Source organism: Molothrus ater, chromosome 3 (genome assembly GCF_012460135.2).
Source record: "Molothrus ater isolate BHLD 08-10-18 breed brown headed cowbird chromosome 3, BPBGC_Mater_1.1, whole genome shotgun sequence".
NCBI classification, from domain to species: Eukaryota; Metazoa; Chordata; class Aves; order Passeriformes; family Icteridae; genus Molothrus; species Molothrus ater.
The window spans coordinates 7,159,205-7,175,214 of record NC_050480.2 but is presented as its reverse complement, the minus strand read 5'-3'; the positions used below and the strand labels follow the sequence as shown (position 1 = coordinate 7,175,214).

Below are 16,010 nucleotides of genomic sequence, written 5' to 3'. Positions count from 1 at the left end.
CTGTGCTAGCTTTGAGTCTTTAAACAATCCCATTACATTATATCCATCCTCCTTCACTGAATAATTACTTTTTGCTAAACTGTGCCTATTTTCCTTGTCATTTTTCATAAAGGACTGCAGAGGTGAGGCTCCAGGAGTAAGGGATCACAACAACAGGCAGCCCTGGCCCTGCTGTCACAGTCCGTGGCATTCCGCCCAAGAGGCGGCTGAAACGCTCACCCAGCCCAAGGCCTGAAGGTCAAGGTCTCACTTGCTCTCACCCAGTGCCAGGGAAAGCCAACAAACCCCAGAAGTGAGTGGCTGTTGCCTAACAAGCTCCTTGTCTTGGCCTGCCCTCTACCATCTCACCCCTGAAAACTTTCTTCAAGCAGCAGCAGTGGGGTTTTTTTGTGTAGTTTTCTCAGATCTCTGCACCACAGTGAATTCTAAAGCTTCTGCAGCAAGAAACACAAGCATGGAAATACCACCATGACCCACAAGCACCTTAATTACTCATGGACCAGATTCTCTACATAGGTTTGGTTTTGAGTATCTACTGCTATCAACCAAAATTCCTTTTTTAAAGATATAAAAATGAATATGAAAATGCAAATTGTGCCTCAAAATAAATAAACAGTATATCTTAGTCAAGGCTAAGAAGTCTGTCACATGTTAAACATATTGCCAAGAGCACAGTGGTGTAATCCAAAATGGATGCCATGCATGGTTGTATGCAGCTCTTTGAAAGCATCTAGGTGAAAGTAAAGATCCTACACAATACAGAAAATGGGCTTCTTGGGACACGGAATAAAATATATTTTGTGTTCTTAATTTGCTAATGAACTCAGATGACTAGGCCCTCTAGCAGGTTGAGAGGGGCAGGATATAGGTCATGTTATTAAACAATTTTAATATAAATAAATAAAACAAATGCTGCCCTTGTGCTCAAGGGGAAAAAAGCCAGTTTTTAAGCAAAGAAACAAATTGAGTGAAATGCTTTAGAAATTCCCCCCAGGGCTTTCTATGTACATTGTAGCAGAGCTAAAAAAAGAAAAAAATAAAAAAAAAAGGAAAAAGAAAATACAAAGCCTAGCTTACATTTCTAAGCCCCCTTTTCAGGTCATTTTGAAAGGCTGTTTAAACAGCCTTCCTGTTCCTTAGCCCCAAAGGGCCAAAGACACTTCAGTCAGAGCTTTCCATACTGCTCAGCTCCAAAGAAAGCTGCTACAGTAGACAGCTGCAAAGCACTGTCTGCACAAAATTAAAGAAACTAGTAACAAAACGCAACTAAATAATAATCTGTGGTATTCCAAACACCAACCCTCTCAAACATTAAATCCTGCACAATTTTTCCCTTTTAATAAAACACTTCCACCACCCAAAATGCCTGACATGGACCAGACCTTCCAGGCTCAGTTAAACAAGGTGTTAATGACACCAATATTTTTCTCTGTTTCTCAGCTGTGCCCCCCTTGTTCCAGGGCTGTATGGCAATGCTCAGCTAAGACTGGAGACACTGAGACTCACACAGCTGACAGAAGACACCCATCACCAGCGAGGTTTTTACTGCTGGGCTTTGTAAACCTTGTCATTAGGTCTGGCTGTGCTGAAAGCAGCGTTGCCCAGAGCCACCCCAGTGCTACAGCTTTCCCTGAGCAAGGGCTTTGCAAGGGAGGAGTGAAAAGTGCTCTACAACACAGTTGCATTTCACAACAGTCCTCAAGAGCGTGAATTTCCACAAGGGAAAAAGGAATCAAACTCGGTGCCTTTCAGGGAGTCTTTGTAGACTGCAAGAAAACCAGATTAAAAAGGTGAGAGAGATTTTCCCCCTCCCCAAATGTCTCCTGCCAATCATCTCACAAATTAACAGGTGTGAAGGCAGAATTCTGCTCCCAACAGCACAATGATGATTATTCCTTCATTTCATTCCAACAGCTGCACTTGGAAAATATTTAACAGAAGCCATTACCATTGACTGTGTTGAAAGGGTAACAATCAACGGTGTATTATGGTTCCTGGATAAAGAACCCTTTACATCTTGGCCTTTAATGAGTGCTGCAGTATCTCCTTGTTCTGGTTTTTCATTTGTCCTGTGCTCACTGTTTCCAAATCACACAAACACAACCCCATTTACAAAGCCCCAGCCAGGGCCATTCACCAGCGTGCACACAAACACACAACATTTTCAGTGCATCCTTTGGCAAATTTGCAGTTTGCACTTGGGTGACGTGGAAATGACACCACTCTTCTGACAGGCAGGGTGACAGAAAACACAACCTGCCCGAGGTGCTGCTGACTCACCTGCTGGCACGGCTGCACCGCTGCCATTCGCTCTCGCCAGGGTCGCGTTAGGCAACTGCTCCTAATGGTGTGTGCTGAAACGCTGCAGAGAGCACTGCCCTGCTGCCACTGCTGCTGCAGATGACAGTGAGACATGGGTTACACCACCTGCTGACCAATGCACTCAGTCCTGTCAGCACAGAGCAGGTACTGCTGAGTCCAGGGGACAGCTACGCTGTCATTTCCTCATCTCCCCGAGGCACGGCCTGGCAGCAGAAAGAAAAGCACAGACAGCTGGCAGAAGTGAGTGCTCCTTAGTCACTGAAACACCTTCTTGTGAAGTCTGAGCCCTGCTGCATTAATCACATATGTTTTAACGAGGGGGTGGAGGAAGCAGTAGTTTCCCCTTTGGGTTGTTGGGAAGTCATCCTCCTTCTCACCTTGCCTGTCCCTCTGTATCTCACTTCTGTAGAAGTGATCTGCAAGGCCCACAACAGGCCCACATGCTACCTTTGCACCTGAACAAATTAAAATCATCACAGCAATTCATCTTAGCTGGGACCTACATTTGCATTTCTTCTTACAGGTGCCACTTCATCTCCAAAATGACCATTTTTGGAGAAGCAGCCTGGCATTAATTTTGCAGTGAAAGCACACACAAGCTCTTGTTTAGATGCATGTACACCACAACAGTGGAAACTATTTTTATGGGCATAACAGGAGCGTGAGTATCATGGACTAAGTTAGGGGCCTCAACACATACATAAAAGCAATTCATGCAAACACTAAGTGGGATATAAATTGGCTGCAATAACATTCAGCAGACAATTATGTCATTATGTCCCCAGAATGCACAGAGTGAGGTCTGTAACAGTCTCCCAGAAAGCAAGCTGAAGCAGAGACTTCAGTAGTTACAAACACTTCAGGCCTCATTTAAGAGCAGAAGTACAATTATTTATGGCATTGACAAAGTTTCACGTGTCCAGAGACCTTTTTCATATAGAAATTACTTATTTTGGGGATTTCCCCCCCACTTCCCTCTGATTAGAAAATGAAGGGGGGCAGGGGTAGAATGTCATTGTTTTATAGCTTAAGCACCAGGATGGGCGACTTGTGCTTTAATTTTATTTTTTTCTCAGACATTTTTTTCCTGCATGAACTCAGGCAAGTCATAAAGAATTTACACTGACTGCCAATCAGTAAGCCTAGGCTGGCTTCCTTCAATTAACTGCAGGGACTATCTTAATGCCTGTGAGCTGTTGTACAACAGAGCCTGCAGCCATGCTAAATAAAGATAAAATGGTTAAATATTTATAAATTGCTGCTTTTGGTAGTTTAACATTTAGATCAGAAGCCATTCCTCAACATGTCTCCCCTGGAAAAAAAAAAAACCCAGGATGCCATGGGACCTGATGGCTTGAAAACTCATTCCTTTCAAGTGCTTTTGACAGAAATGGGACTGCCTGTTCATCCACCTCTGCTCTGTGCTGGTAGTGCCACAGCAGGGCTTTCAGTGACTGTCACCACGCTGTCCCTGCCAGCCTGGCCCTGGGGACAGGCTGCTCATCCACTGGGTCTGGCGGATCTGCTCCGTGGATCTCCTCTGCTCCCACAGGCTGGCAGCAGCAGCAGCGCCTGGACTGACACCAGGTTTCGCTGCAGGATGGTGACATGGCTCTCCTACAGTCCCCAAAGGGCACCTGCTGCCTCTTCAGCAAGTCCTGTAGCTTTCTGCTGTGAACTTATTATTTGTGAACTTAGGGACAGCTTGGGATGTAGTTCCTTGTGCTGCAATTATAACTGAGCACTAGGTACACAGCACAAAGCACTCCTTGTGCTGCTTGGGTTGGAACAATAGGGGACTTTCAGCTCTGAGGGAGCATCAAAAGCAGCTGCCTTTAACTCCTGGTCCCAAACTGAACTGTAAACTGCTTTTTAAGAGGGGAAAAATAATCTATCTTATAACTAAATTGAACAAGTTCTCATGTTCTCTTTCAGAGACTGACAAGATCATACTTAAGTGACTTATGAAAAGGATTTTTTGGAAGCAAAACAATGATTAGCCACTGGTTAAGCTACTTAAGAGGAGAAGACAGGCTACTCTCTTCCTCTCAAAATCCATTATCACCAACCTCAATCAATTTTTTCTGTTGAGCAGTCCTCAAGCCATACAACTTACCCAGTCCTTCTGCATTTCCTTCTCTCCCTGAAAGCAGCTTTATTTTTCATCTATCACTCTTCATCCTCTTCTCATTCAGGGGTCCTGGGAAGACCTGCACCATTAGCACCCACTTTGGCTTTAACTCCTTTTACAAAAGGCCCTGGGACACAGCAACATTTTAGGAAATAGATCTGGTGTTTCCACACAGGTTACTAAAGACTGAAGCCACAACTGTCAGAATGAGCTTGAACTGTCCCTGTCTTGGGAATTAGCCATAACTTTCCCTAATGCCTCAGGGAAATCAGCAATTTTTGAAGAGAATGATCTGATGTTGCTCTATGGTTAAGTGCTCCCATATTGCCCAATGACTAAAAGTGAGAAGTAACAAACATAATGAAACACTGAAATTATCAGTTTGTATTGCTGTTTTGAGACAGGCATTTCAAGACCACCAACAGAGTGGCGACAGACCTCACTCCAGGCCTTGATGAATGAAGCTTGAGCCCAAACTCAACTTACAGCTTTGTCAGGACGTGAGTCTACAACAACCAACTTACATCATGTTGAAGGTAGGTATTTAAAGGAGGTTTATTTGGGCTAAGACTAAATTCAAACAGCCACAAGCTCATTTTCCATGTTTACCACACCAACTGTTGACAGATGAAGTCTCAGTGGAAAGTCCAAATTTTAATTTCACCATAATTTCCTGAAACATGACTACAGATTTCAATATTTGGCATTCGATCCTCGAGTGAGATACCACGTTTAAGAACATTCTACCAAATACATTTAAATTATGACTCAAAACCAAAACAATTTGGAAGTTTTGAAACATAAAACTGTTAGTATGAAATTAGCTTTTATTTTTTTACCTCAAAATAAATGCACATTTGTCATTTAGTCAAGTGAAAACTGAAAAAGAGTATCTTAAACAAGGGGGAACCTTAACAGAGCAAGTACCACAAACGTGCTCAAGTTCCTTCTCCTGTTCTTGCCCAGGTCTGTTTGGCTAAGAACACCAGAATAATTTCCTTTTTTCTTTCTTGTCAGTTTGGTCAATTAAAAGAAACACTTAAAGCACCAGAATTAGAAGTGGTATAAAACAAAACCAGGTACTCGTTCTCATCAGAATTCAGGTCCGTGTATTGCCACACTTTTTATATAAAACTTTCACTAAGTGTTGTACTAAATAGGATTTAGTAATTTCTTCTGCAGTTTAGCTCTTGATATCTTGGTAAGAGAAGTCAATGCATAAGCATGTCAGAAGTCAACGCTATAGTGTAACTACAGTATAACTCTAACAGGGCTTCTAAATACAGTTCACCAGAGTGATGTCTTATAGTTGAATTTCAGTTTCAACAGGTACTTCAGATTTACCTGAGCAACATCATACACAATATATCTGGGAAGGAGGTTAAGGAATAATTACAGTAGTTGATATTAATGACACAGAAAAAACTCAAAACACAGCGAACTTCACCTTTGAACTTAAGATACCATACAGATGCCTGTGTGATTGACCAATTCTAAGAGCTCAAACCACAAACCTTTAAATCTGACTTTTCCATGATTCTGAAAATGTTTTATACAATACTTAGGAACAAGCAGTTAAGTTCTGTGGAGAATAGTGCAGAAGGAATCCTGAGTGACAGGCAGGTGAACTGACTTAGATACAGGGCTGTGGCTCCTGAAAATTATTTTTTGTCAGAGTAACACACATCTCTCTTGATATCCAGGCAGAAGTCATATAGCTTAAATGAGAGCTATAGATTCAGATCCAGCATTTACAATTGTAATTGCAGTTCTATTGCTACCTTCCAGCACAGTCATTAATGCCTTCTTAATTTCCCACTAAAAAACCTAAACTGGAATCACAGACAAGAGCTCTACAATGATTGTCAGTGCTTGCACATTCTTGTTTTTCCAGAGACAGTCCCAGCTCATCTATTTTTTTCACAATGTTTTAGGCCTCAAACTTACCTCTAATCCCAAAGTGTAAAATAAATACACATCATGTTATCTCAACTAGCTAATATCAACTGTATTATAGCTCATCACCTGACAGATGGTGTATATTTAAGAAAACTCAAGATAAAACCAGTATTGCCATGATTTGTGTTGCCCAGACTCCCTGGGGGAGGAAAACAGCTCACCAAGGCCAAAGGCAGTTCCTACAAACCCAGAGTTTGCATTACTGGGTTACCTGCTTCACTGGTAGTGAAGAGAGCCAGCTGGACCTTAGACATCACTTATTTGCATTCTTGTGGATTTAAAGCACTAATTGATTTGAAGGCACTTCTGCCTGGAAGAGATTTAATGGCTACATCTCTGCTAGGCATTTGGGGCATACCTCAACACTTGCAGAGGTCTGGGGAACTCAAAAGATGTGCTGAGAGAGTGCAAGAGCACAGAGCTAGCTCTCCCACCTCCTCCTGGCCAAGCTGGCATACCACAGCACCATGAGGGAGAAACCAGACTGGAGTGATGAGAAATCACAGGCTGCATTCCCCTCCCTCCCCCAGTTCTGGCACATCTCTGGGCAACACACTACAGCAGTTTTGCCTGATCACTCCAATAACTTTTGTTCCTGTTGGGGAACAGCTATTGGAATGTGTATTGTTTCCCTTTTTTTTTTTGCAGAATGACAATTTAGGTGCAGCAACAGTAAAAATCATCCCCCTTGCAGAAGAGATTGTCTGCAAATACTCCCCAAAGCAGATCTAAACCAAACCAAACCAAACACAGTGAGGCAAAACTCCTAACTGGCCTTAGTGAGGTCCTGAAAATGCAGTGACACTCAAACACCGTGTGCAGCCAACGTAACAGCAAAGGATACTCATTATACAGAAGACAGGTATCATTAATTCCTGTGGAGATCCCATTCCCTAAGGGAACCTCTACACCTCCAAGGGTGGTCGTGGCTGTGGGATCAGGAGCAGTTTTGCCCAAGCCTAGAAAGGAAAAACAACATTAGTTTCAAATCTAGGAGACAAATACAGACTTTGCACAAAAAGGAAATGATCCAGCCAGCAAATACTACTTCACATATACTTTTAAATCAAGTGTAGAAGGATCTTCAACAGAACATGAAGAATACTATTTATTAAATTCAGCATCACCATATTTATGGCAGTTGTACTCTGTTACATGAAAAATGAGAATTTTAGACTTTCAACTGTTAATTGTCTAATCTGTATGATCAAAGCTAAGCCAGAACAGATTTGTAGCTCTCATATCCTAACTCCATTAATGCACATTGCAGCATTTTCAGACAAGTACAACAAACCAATTCTTATTCTCTGAATTGAAATTTTCAATATAAATCTGATTTGACATCCATAAGAACATGAGTAGTATGTATAGAAAAAGATGCAAAACCACTTTTTATTCTCTTTTAGGCAACTTATTTTTTAAGCCTCTCAAAATGAATAGTTTAAGATAAGCCACTCATTACTGAAGATCCTTTTCTTCAATCTCCCATCTTAGTACAGAAGACAGTCATGATTACCATCTCTTTTGCTTGAGTTAGACAGCTAAGTCTTTTCTCTCATCTTCTTCTTCAATTTATGACACTTTTTGCAGATAGAAGTGTAGTGAGAGCAGTTGTTCCATCTGAACTTTTATTCCTAGCTTTTCCCTTCTGTACCAGCTTCTAAGCCACTTTGAAAGCTAAACAATGACTCTTCTGATCTATTCATCTCACTTCTAAAATACACAGTATTGTAATGATGAAAGCAAGTAAGAAGATGGAGAATGTACTTTATATTTTCTCCAGCGTAACATCAAATAGAAGTTTCCTCCTGAACTTCAGCACCTTCAGCCTTAACACTCAGAGTGTATTAACTTGCATCTTAAAACACCCCATACACATCCTGATGCAACTAAAGGGCAACATTATGCAACTTCTTAAAGGAAGTACAGCTAAGAAGTGACTATAGCTCTCTTTGCTAAGCAACACAACCAAGTCTGCCATCAATTACAGATTACTTATGACAACTACTAATGCTTACCTTTGACACTGTGTTTTCCCTTGGGCAATTTTGTGATGTGGGAAGCATTCTTTAGTTCGTACCTGGACAGCACAAAGAACACACAATAGCACTTTACATTCATCTTAAACTATTTTAGTGAAAAAAAGAAATCACAGAATTTTCAGGTTTTAGTTTATGATGAGTTAATGTAAAGTTAATCTAAATTCCAGCCTTCTGGAACTCAAACTTACTTTGTCTTGGTTACTAATTTTAACAATGTTAGCATTTTGTACAAGATTCTGCTAGACCTGAAACAATAGCTCTCATTTTGAGAAAAAACAGATCTTGTTTTTGAAGAAAAAACACGTGCTTCTTCTTCACACTGAAGAGAAGGCTTGCAATCTTAGCATCACCTTCCATGAGGATGTATTAAGCACACGTGGCAAATACTCTCTGCAAGTTACGTACATATTTCCAAGGGCGACTTCTCCCAGTAGTACTAAACCTATGGGATCGGCTTGAGATGTGTGACAGTAGTTTGCACTCTTGGACACCATGTCTGCAAAATAGATGCCTTTCCCAAACATGTAGCCGGTCTGCAAGAAGGAAATAAATAAATGAATAAATAAATAAATAAATAAAACTGGGGTGATCAAATAACCCAAAAGCAGCACTGAGTCCACCTGGCTGGGCTCCCAGGAGAGCAACTCAAGCTCTTGTGGACACCAATGCGCAACCCACTCGGGGGACACGATGTTGTCTAAACGGTGGCAGATAACACAGGGCCCGCCCCACACAGCAATTCCCTTCTTTAGGCTGTCCCTGCCTGAGCACAGGGATGCAGGCAGCCAGAGAAGCTGTTTCACCCACCACAGGAGCTTCAGGTGGAGCTATCCGCAGGCCCTGCGAGAGGATGCCGGCGAAGTTGGTGGTGCGGGAGCCGTGCCACAGCAGCTGGCGGTTGTGGAGCTGCTTGAAGGGCTTGTAACGCTGGCTCTCCCCCTCACGCTCAATCCTGAAGATCTTCAGTTCACAAGAGGATAGGAGGAAAAGGAGAACCAAGAAAATAAACCATTAACTTCATGCAATTCGTCAAGAGGGGAGAAGAAAAAAAAAAAAATCATCCGATCTGCAATGTACATTGATCTGCTAGGGAAATTGATCAGGGTGGGTTTTGGTGTTTGTAATTGGCTGTGTCAGGCTAGCAAAAAAGAGGTGGCAGCAATCATGCAGTACTTGTTATTGATTACTTCTCCACCTTTTCTTCTGCATTTTCATGAGGCTCTATTTTTCTGAAAAAATCATTCAATGAAATAAGGTTCAATTTCAGATGATTACTCCTCCACCTTCCCTTTGAGGCAAATTAAATTAAAATAAAAACACCAAAGCAAAAACACCTCATTAGATTCATCTCTGCCTAGACTTTTGCTATTCTAATTAAAAGAAAGTGTTCTATCAAATCATCCCTGCAACAGAGGAAACTGAGTAAGCTACTCAAAAATATAAGGCAATTGCCAACAAGCAAGTCAACCTAGGAGAGTCCATCTTCCCAAAGATAAACCCCATCATTGCCCAGCTTACATCCACAACTTTGAGGTCATATGCATTGTGCGTAGCAGCATGAGTGTTCTTCACATATTGTTTGATAATCTTGGCTTCTTCTGAATCTTTGTCAACAACCTGCAAACAGGCAAATGAGAAGTTTCCTCAGCACACAAACTAGCAGCCATCTTATAACATGGCAGCATCCACCCTATGCCTGCAACTGCACCCTTTAAACCTCCTCAAGCATTTAAGTGGAAATACTTTCCTAGCTAGAGAAGATGCACAAATATACAGACAGCCACAGAATGTCTGAGACAATGCTGGAAATTGAGATGATTTTCAATTCCACTCAAAGAAGGGTCAGCCAAGGACTGAATCCAGTCCAGCTTTCAACACCTCCAAGAAGAGAGCCTCCACGGCCTCTCTGGGCAACGTTTTCCAGTGTTTGACCACCGTCAGAGCAAACAAATTAAAAAAACCAAAACATCATCAACAGAAGCTTTTTCTTTTGTTTAAACACAAATTGCTCTATTTCAGTTCGTGCCCACTGCCTCTTGTCACTGGAAACCACTGAGGAAAGCCTGCCTCTCTCCTCTTTCCTTCTTTCTCCCATCACCTACACCTAGATATTGATACAATATCCCTTGAGCTTTCTTTTCTCCAGGTCAAAACAGCTCAGCTCTTTCTGCATCTCCTTGAACGCATGCTCCAGTTCCTTAACCCACCTCAGTTCCATAGACCTGTCCAGTTACAGTTTGGGTGATTTATTTTACTCCATACTAACAGGACATCAGTTTTATTCACAGCCACTCATTGCCTTTTATTTCCTTTACCTTAATATCTGTTTTAAGTTTTTCATAGTTGATGTCAATTGGGTCTTTATCTCCATCTTCATTTCCACCTCTGAGAAGGCTGTAAGCAACCTCAATATCAAGCAAGTTGTCCAACATCTGCACTTTAGCCTGAAGAATTGAAACAGGTAATGTTTTGTTACTTAGGCCTTTGACATGTTCAGAATAAGTCTGGGATATCCCAAATTAAAAAAGTGTCTGACAATCACTGGCCACGTGGTGCCATCTAATAACAAAACAAAACTGTCTTTAATATATATACACACCTAAACATAATAAAATATGTTAAATAACATCTCTATCTTCTACTATCTTATGCATATACCTATTTACACAGACACGTGCACATAAACAAACAAGAAGAGATCCTGAACAAAAACAAGTTTAACCTCATGAAAGCATGAGGTTAAACTTGTTTTTCTTCAGATTATCTTTTGGCTTGTGAGGTTTTAATGCTTACTTTAATCTCTGCTTTTATGAGGTTAAGTAAGTGTTAAACCTCACATATTCTCTGTGCTAGATGTCTGACATCAAGACCCATTTCCTGCAACCAACATTTGCAAAAAACAGTTTCTAGTCAATACCTGAATGTATTCCAAGTTATTTAGGAGAGGTGGCTTCTTCATCCCAAAGTCATGAGGAATCAGCGTATAGAAGCGGTTGGAGAGGTCCAAAATCTGGGATTCTGAACCACTGTCAGAAACTGCCTAGACAAGACAAAAGCACCAAAGAAAATTACTGAGTAAGACTAAGTCTCCACAGCAATAAAACACACAAGATACTTAGGGACTAACACAGGAGCAGCAATGCAAACAGTGCTTATGCTTTAGTCTCACAGGACTCAAAAGAACAATTCTATTTAAGTGTCTTGCATGCAGCAAGTCACAGTATTTGCACAGAAATACGTGGAATTGTGTATGAGAAAAATCCAATGGGGATTATGTTCTGGAGGGCAAAATAAAGTCTTCAGGACATTTAGGTAGTGCATATCCTTGTCAAGATTTTGGTCTATTCTAGCATCTGAAGAAATTCCTGTATCTATGCTTTGCCAAAGAGCCTGTGACACAAAGCCATGGGTTATGCTGGTACATTTTTGCAATCTGTAAAGGCAATACTGCATAGTGATTCTGGAATGGTTCAGATCACAATGTATAAATACAGCAACGTTATCAAACCAGACCCTTTCCTGTGTCAACCTTTATTCTCATCCTCTGACAGACTCCTTTGGGGTGGAAACACCAGCTCACTCCTAGATCAAGGCACCAGCTTCATTTGCTCAGCTGCCATTTATGTTTGGCACAGCCTAAAGTTTATGCTACAAAACTGCTGAAGACACAAGTACTGCCCACACTGGTACAAGAGTGAAGAGAACTAACTGGTTACCCATGGAAGCCACATCCTCTTCGCCAGAGAGAGAGAATGCACAGCTCAGCATTCACCCCACTGAGCCCAGAACAACTTCTGAATTCCCTTTTTGCTCTAACATCTCTTTTATGCTCACCTGCTGAACCTCATTCAGGATGGAGTATGCACTCTGGATCTGTCGCTTGCTCAGTTTTCCCAATGGCATCTTCTGCAAGTCAATCTGATAAAGATATAAGTATTAAACCCAACTTTCACTACATTTCAACCACTGCAGCATTCCCTCTCTGGTTTCTAGAGAACTAATTTCTCCATGCTAATAGGACTGACCAACAAAGCATAGAAACATTTTTGCCTCTGAGGATTGAGGAATTATGTCAGAAGGACACACCATTGAGAGGACATCCTATAACCAAAGGAATACTGCAATAGGAAGCTAAGCACATATGCTAGGGCAACACAAAAATAGGATATTAATTATCTGGCATGAAGTTTAATATTAACCTGGGGTCAGATGCATTTCTTAATCCATTAAGTAACAATATACCTAAGGCTGGCAAAGAAGCAAACTGAATTAAGTAATTCTTGTTCATAAGATCATCTGTGTCTAGGTACAATCCAGACACCCTCTTCCAACTTTACCCTACAATTATCAAGGGTCAAATGCAAAGATGCTAGGAGGTGCTTCATATTCATGAAAAATGAGCCAAAAATCCCTCAACTAAGTTAAAAGCAATGTCTTGGTTGCCTGCATTTATCCACTGATTTAACTTAATGTTGGTTTTCTTTGTGTATTGATGGATCTTGGGAGAGTACTGGAATTTAATTTAAAGTACTACAAAATGTTGGGCAAGCCACCTGAAAGCTTTCAGGTAAGCTGCAGAAAATGGTACAAAGCCTATTCTGAAAGGTAAGCACTCCAAATAATGATACAGAGGGCAAAGAACAGCTGCTTAAATGTCAAGTGTTAGGCAGGATAACTAAGCTGGCTGAAGAAAACTGAAATTTGTTATTTAGAATTAGTTCAAACGACTGCATTAACACAAACAGCAGGATCTCTGCACACCAGTAAAACAGTGCAAGGAGAGACATATCATGCTATCAAACCACTCTCTCTGAAAGCTTGCCAGAAGGATGGATCAAGAAGTATGGAGAAAAGAAGAATGGATGAAAATAAGAGTTTTATTAGAACAAATGAGAAATACAACTAAAACAATCCCAAATCCACCCTATGCAGAAGAGGATCTGGACTCTGACAGGACACTTCCATTAGTGTATGTACCAACTGGCAGCATTTCTCTAGTCTGAGGTGCTACCTAAAATCCATGGTACTCCAGCCTCCAAATATGGTTCCCTGCTTAGAAAACAAGGAGTGCCACCAGTGTCACCTGACCAGCACATTGGTTATCTGTGTTAATACTTTAAGAGCATTCAGCAAGCAGCAGCCACTATGTAGATGTGACTGTGACACAAACAAACAAAACCATAGAATCATTACTGCTCCCAGGACAGGCAAGGCAGACAATTCTCTCATAGGCTTGTTAAATTGAAGACATTGATAGACAAAAAATGCACCTGTGTTTTAAGAGCTGCATGTATCACAACTAAGCTACAACTTCCAGGGCTTGGCAAATTCCAGTCAGCCTCTTGCCTTTATTTTAAGACAGATCTAAAACTCACACTTGGCTTTTGGGGAGTATGAAGCACTCTGGATTGCAAAGAACTTGCTTCTGTTTGTGCAAGCATGATGGTAGGTTAGGGAGAAACATGAATGTGTGTAGTCACCTCAAATTCCACCATTGCTTTCTTCATGCTCTCCACATCAAAGATCATCTTAATAAGATCCTGGATTGGCTTAGCGAGTTTTGATTTTGTCCCGGCACCTACTGTCAATTTCCTGACAGCTTCTTCATCCTGGAAGGTAAAAATAGTATCAGAATTAGCAAAATCACAAAGGATTAAAAAGTAACAGGCTGGCTGCCATGGCAACAACTCAAAACCCATTTAGTGTGTGCATACTATGACTAGCCTGAAGTTCATGGGGAGCGTGGGACACTGCTCTGACATTCTGGAACAAAATGGTCTTAAAAAAACACCTATTCAGTAATTTGGCAGATACTATTTCAAGAGATGGCACTGTAAAAAATAAGCAGAAAGTAGAATTAAGGGACTAGGAACTCTTTGTATTGCTGCTTCACTTCAAGCAAGTATTAATTACTTTTTCTGCAAGCTTTCTGCTGCCATAGTGACTTTCACATGAAAAAATGAGTGTTTACTTTGCTGCTTTCATGACAAAATAGATGTAATAACTAGTTTCACCAAGTTTTTGTAATAAAAACTGCCACAGATGTGTACAGGAATCATTAATTAGCCATAATACCATCTTGATGCCTTCATGGAGAGAGCATCACACGAATAAATCATCAGCCAGGTGCTTTGAGTAACACTGTACATTATACTGAGACAGACACTTTGCCACTGAAATATTCAAATTTCCAGAATTAAAGCCAAGCTTTGAGTGCTTTGCACTGAAAGATGACATCCATTAATTTGGCCATGGAAAAACACAATGTCTCGAAAATATGTGCTCTGGCAATTTTATAGCATTCAACTATTTAGTCTGAAAATAGTTCAGGTAACAGGTATGCCCTTAAATAAACACACAAACCACCACTGGAAAGAAGGAAGAGAATTCTTATTTATCTTAGCTGTCTAAAAAGCCAAATCTTACTGGCAGTGAATAATTTCTGTCTCAGCCTGCTCAGCATGTGCACTAAGTGGAATACTGCATTGGAGTTGCTACAGCATTTAGGAGGATATTTGGAGGCAGCAGACAGATGAAAAGCATCTATTTTAAATTTTAAAAAATAGAGTTTTCAGACAGGATGTATGTGAACTGACTGCCGGATTAAGTGCTAATTAATATCCTTAAAAGTTCCAGAGTAAACAGGAACAAGCATTCAAGGGATCTGATAACAGAAAACTCTTTAGTTTCCCAACAGGTCTATTTTAATGGATGGTCCTCCTTGATCTACAGCTTTCCCCTGTAGCAGAGAGAAGATGCAACAGCTGCATTTTAATTCCCTTGGTTTGTTAAGTGCAAGAGATCCAAGGGCAAGCACAGAACAGAACAGTGACACAGGGAATCTCAGCAATGCTCCACCTGGGACGGGGGCATTTCAGGGTTACCTGTCCATAATCTATTTCCAGCGGGTAGAACTTTTTGGGATATTTAGTGAAGTTCTTCGAATGCCAAGAATTGCCAGTTTTCTCTTCATACAGGTTCAGGAAGTGTTCAATTGCATCTTCTTTTGATGGCATCTGCTCCAGCTTGTTACTGCCAATTACGGTGCCCACACGGCCCCAGGATCGGAACACCCAGTACCTAGAGAAATGCAATGGGACACAAGAAGAGCCATCAGCCACTCCAGTGCTATCTGCATACCAGTAACTTTATGGAACACCCCCTCCATCACAGAAATTGTGAAAAGAATTTCTACATTTTTTTCATTGAGAGGAATCACTGTATGTCCAAGAACTGGTGTAAAAAATGCCCAGGGTTAACATGCCAGAACCACAGCCCTGAGGTTAAAGGGTGCACAGCAGGAAAAGAGAGGCTAACATCTCTTCAATCTTCATGTTTTGCAAATACAAATCTTCAGACTATTGGGGTCATATATTTGAAAAACAAAGACAAAGCATCTTTAAGCCCCAGGCCCCAGAGATCAGTATTTTAGAGAAACCAGAAGTAAATCAAATATTTGTTTGTACTGCTGACAGCACCTTGGGTGAGCTTCTGTAATATTTATGGGGATACAATCAATCAACCTTTCCAATATGTCAGGTATGAAATGCAGGCAC

The 16,010-nt window shown here is 41.0% G+C and overlaps 1 protein-coding gene across 1 annotated transcript in view; it reads right to left on the bottom strand.

Moving 5' to 3' along the window:
• Nucleotides 1–4,983: 4,983 nt before the first annotated feature.
• Nucleotides 4,984–16,010, bottom strand: part of PARP1 (poly(ADP-ribose) polymerase 1) — a 32,360-nt gene continuing 21,333 nt past the window's right edge. Inside the window, exons 13-23 of the mRNA XM_036380399.2 lie at nucleotides 15,339–15,534; nucleotides 13,935–14,063; nucleotides 12,289–12,372; nucleotides 11,372–11,494; nucleotides 10,770–10,898; nucleotides 9,973–10,071; nucleotides 9,262–9,414; nucleotides 8,860–8,987; nucleotides 8,431–8,492; nucleotides 7,257–7,371; nucleotides 4,984–5,822 (exon numbers count right to left, since the gene is read on the bottom strand). Coding sequence (XP_036236292.1) covers nucleotides 5,741–5,822; nucleotides 7,257–7,371; nucleotides 8,431–8,492; nucleotides 8,860–8,987; nucleotides 9,262–9,414; nucleotides 9,973–10,071; nucleotides 10,770–10,898; nucleotides 11,372–11,494; nucleotides 12,289–12,372; nucleotides 13,935–14,063; nucleotides 15,339–15,534 — 1,300 coding nt within the window. The 3' untranslated portion in view covers nucleotides 4,984–5,740. The remainder of the gene's footprint in view (nucleotides 5,823–7,256; nucleotides 7,372–8,430; nucleotides 8,493–8,859; nucleotides 8,988–9,261; nucleotides 9,415–9,972; nucleotides 10,072–10,769; nucleotides 10,899–11,371; nucleotides 11,495–12,288; nucleotides 12,373–13,934; nucleotides 14,064–15,338; nucleotides 15,535–16,010) is intronic.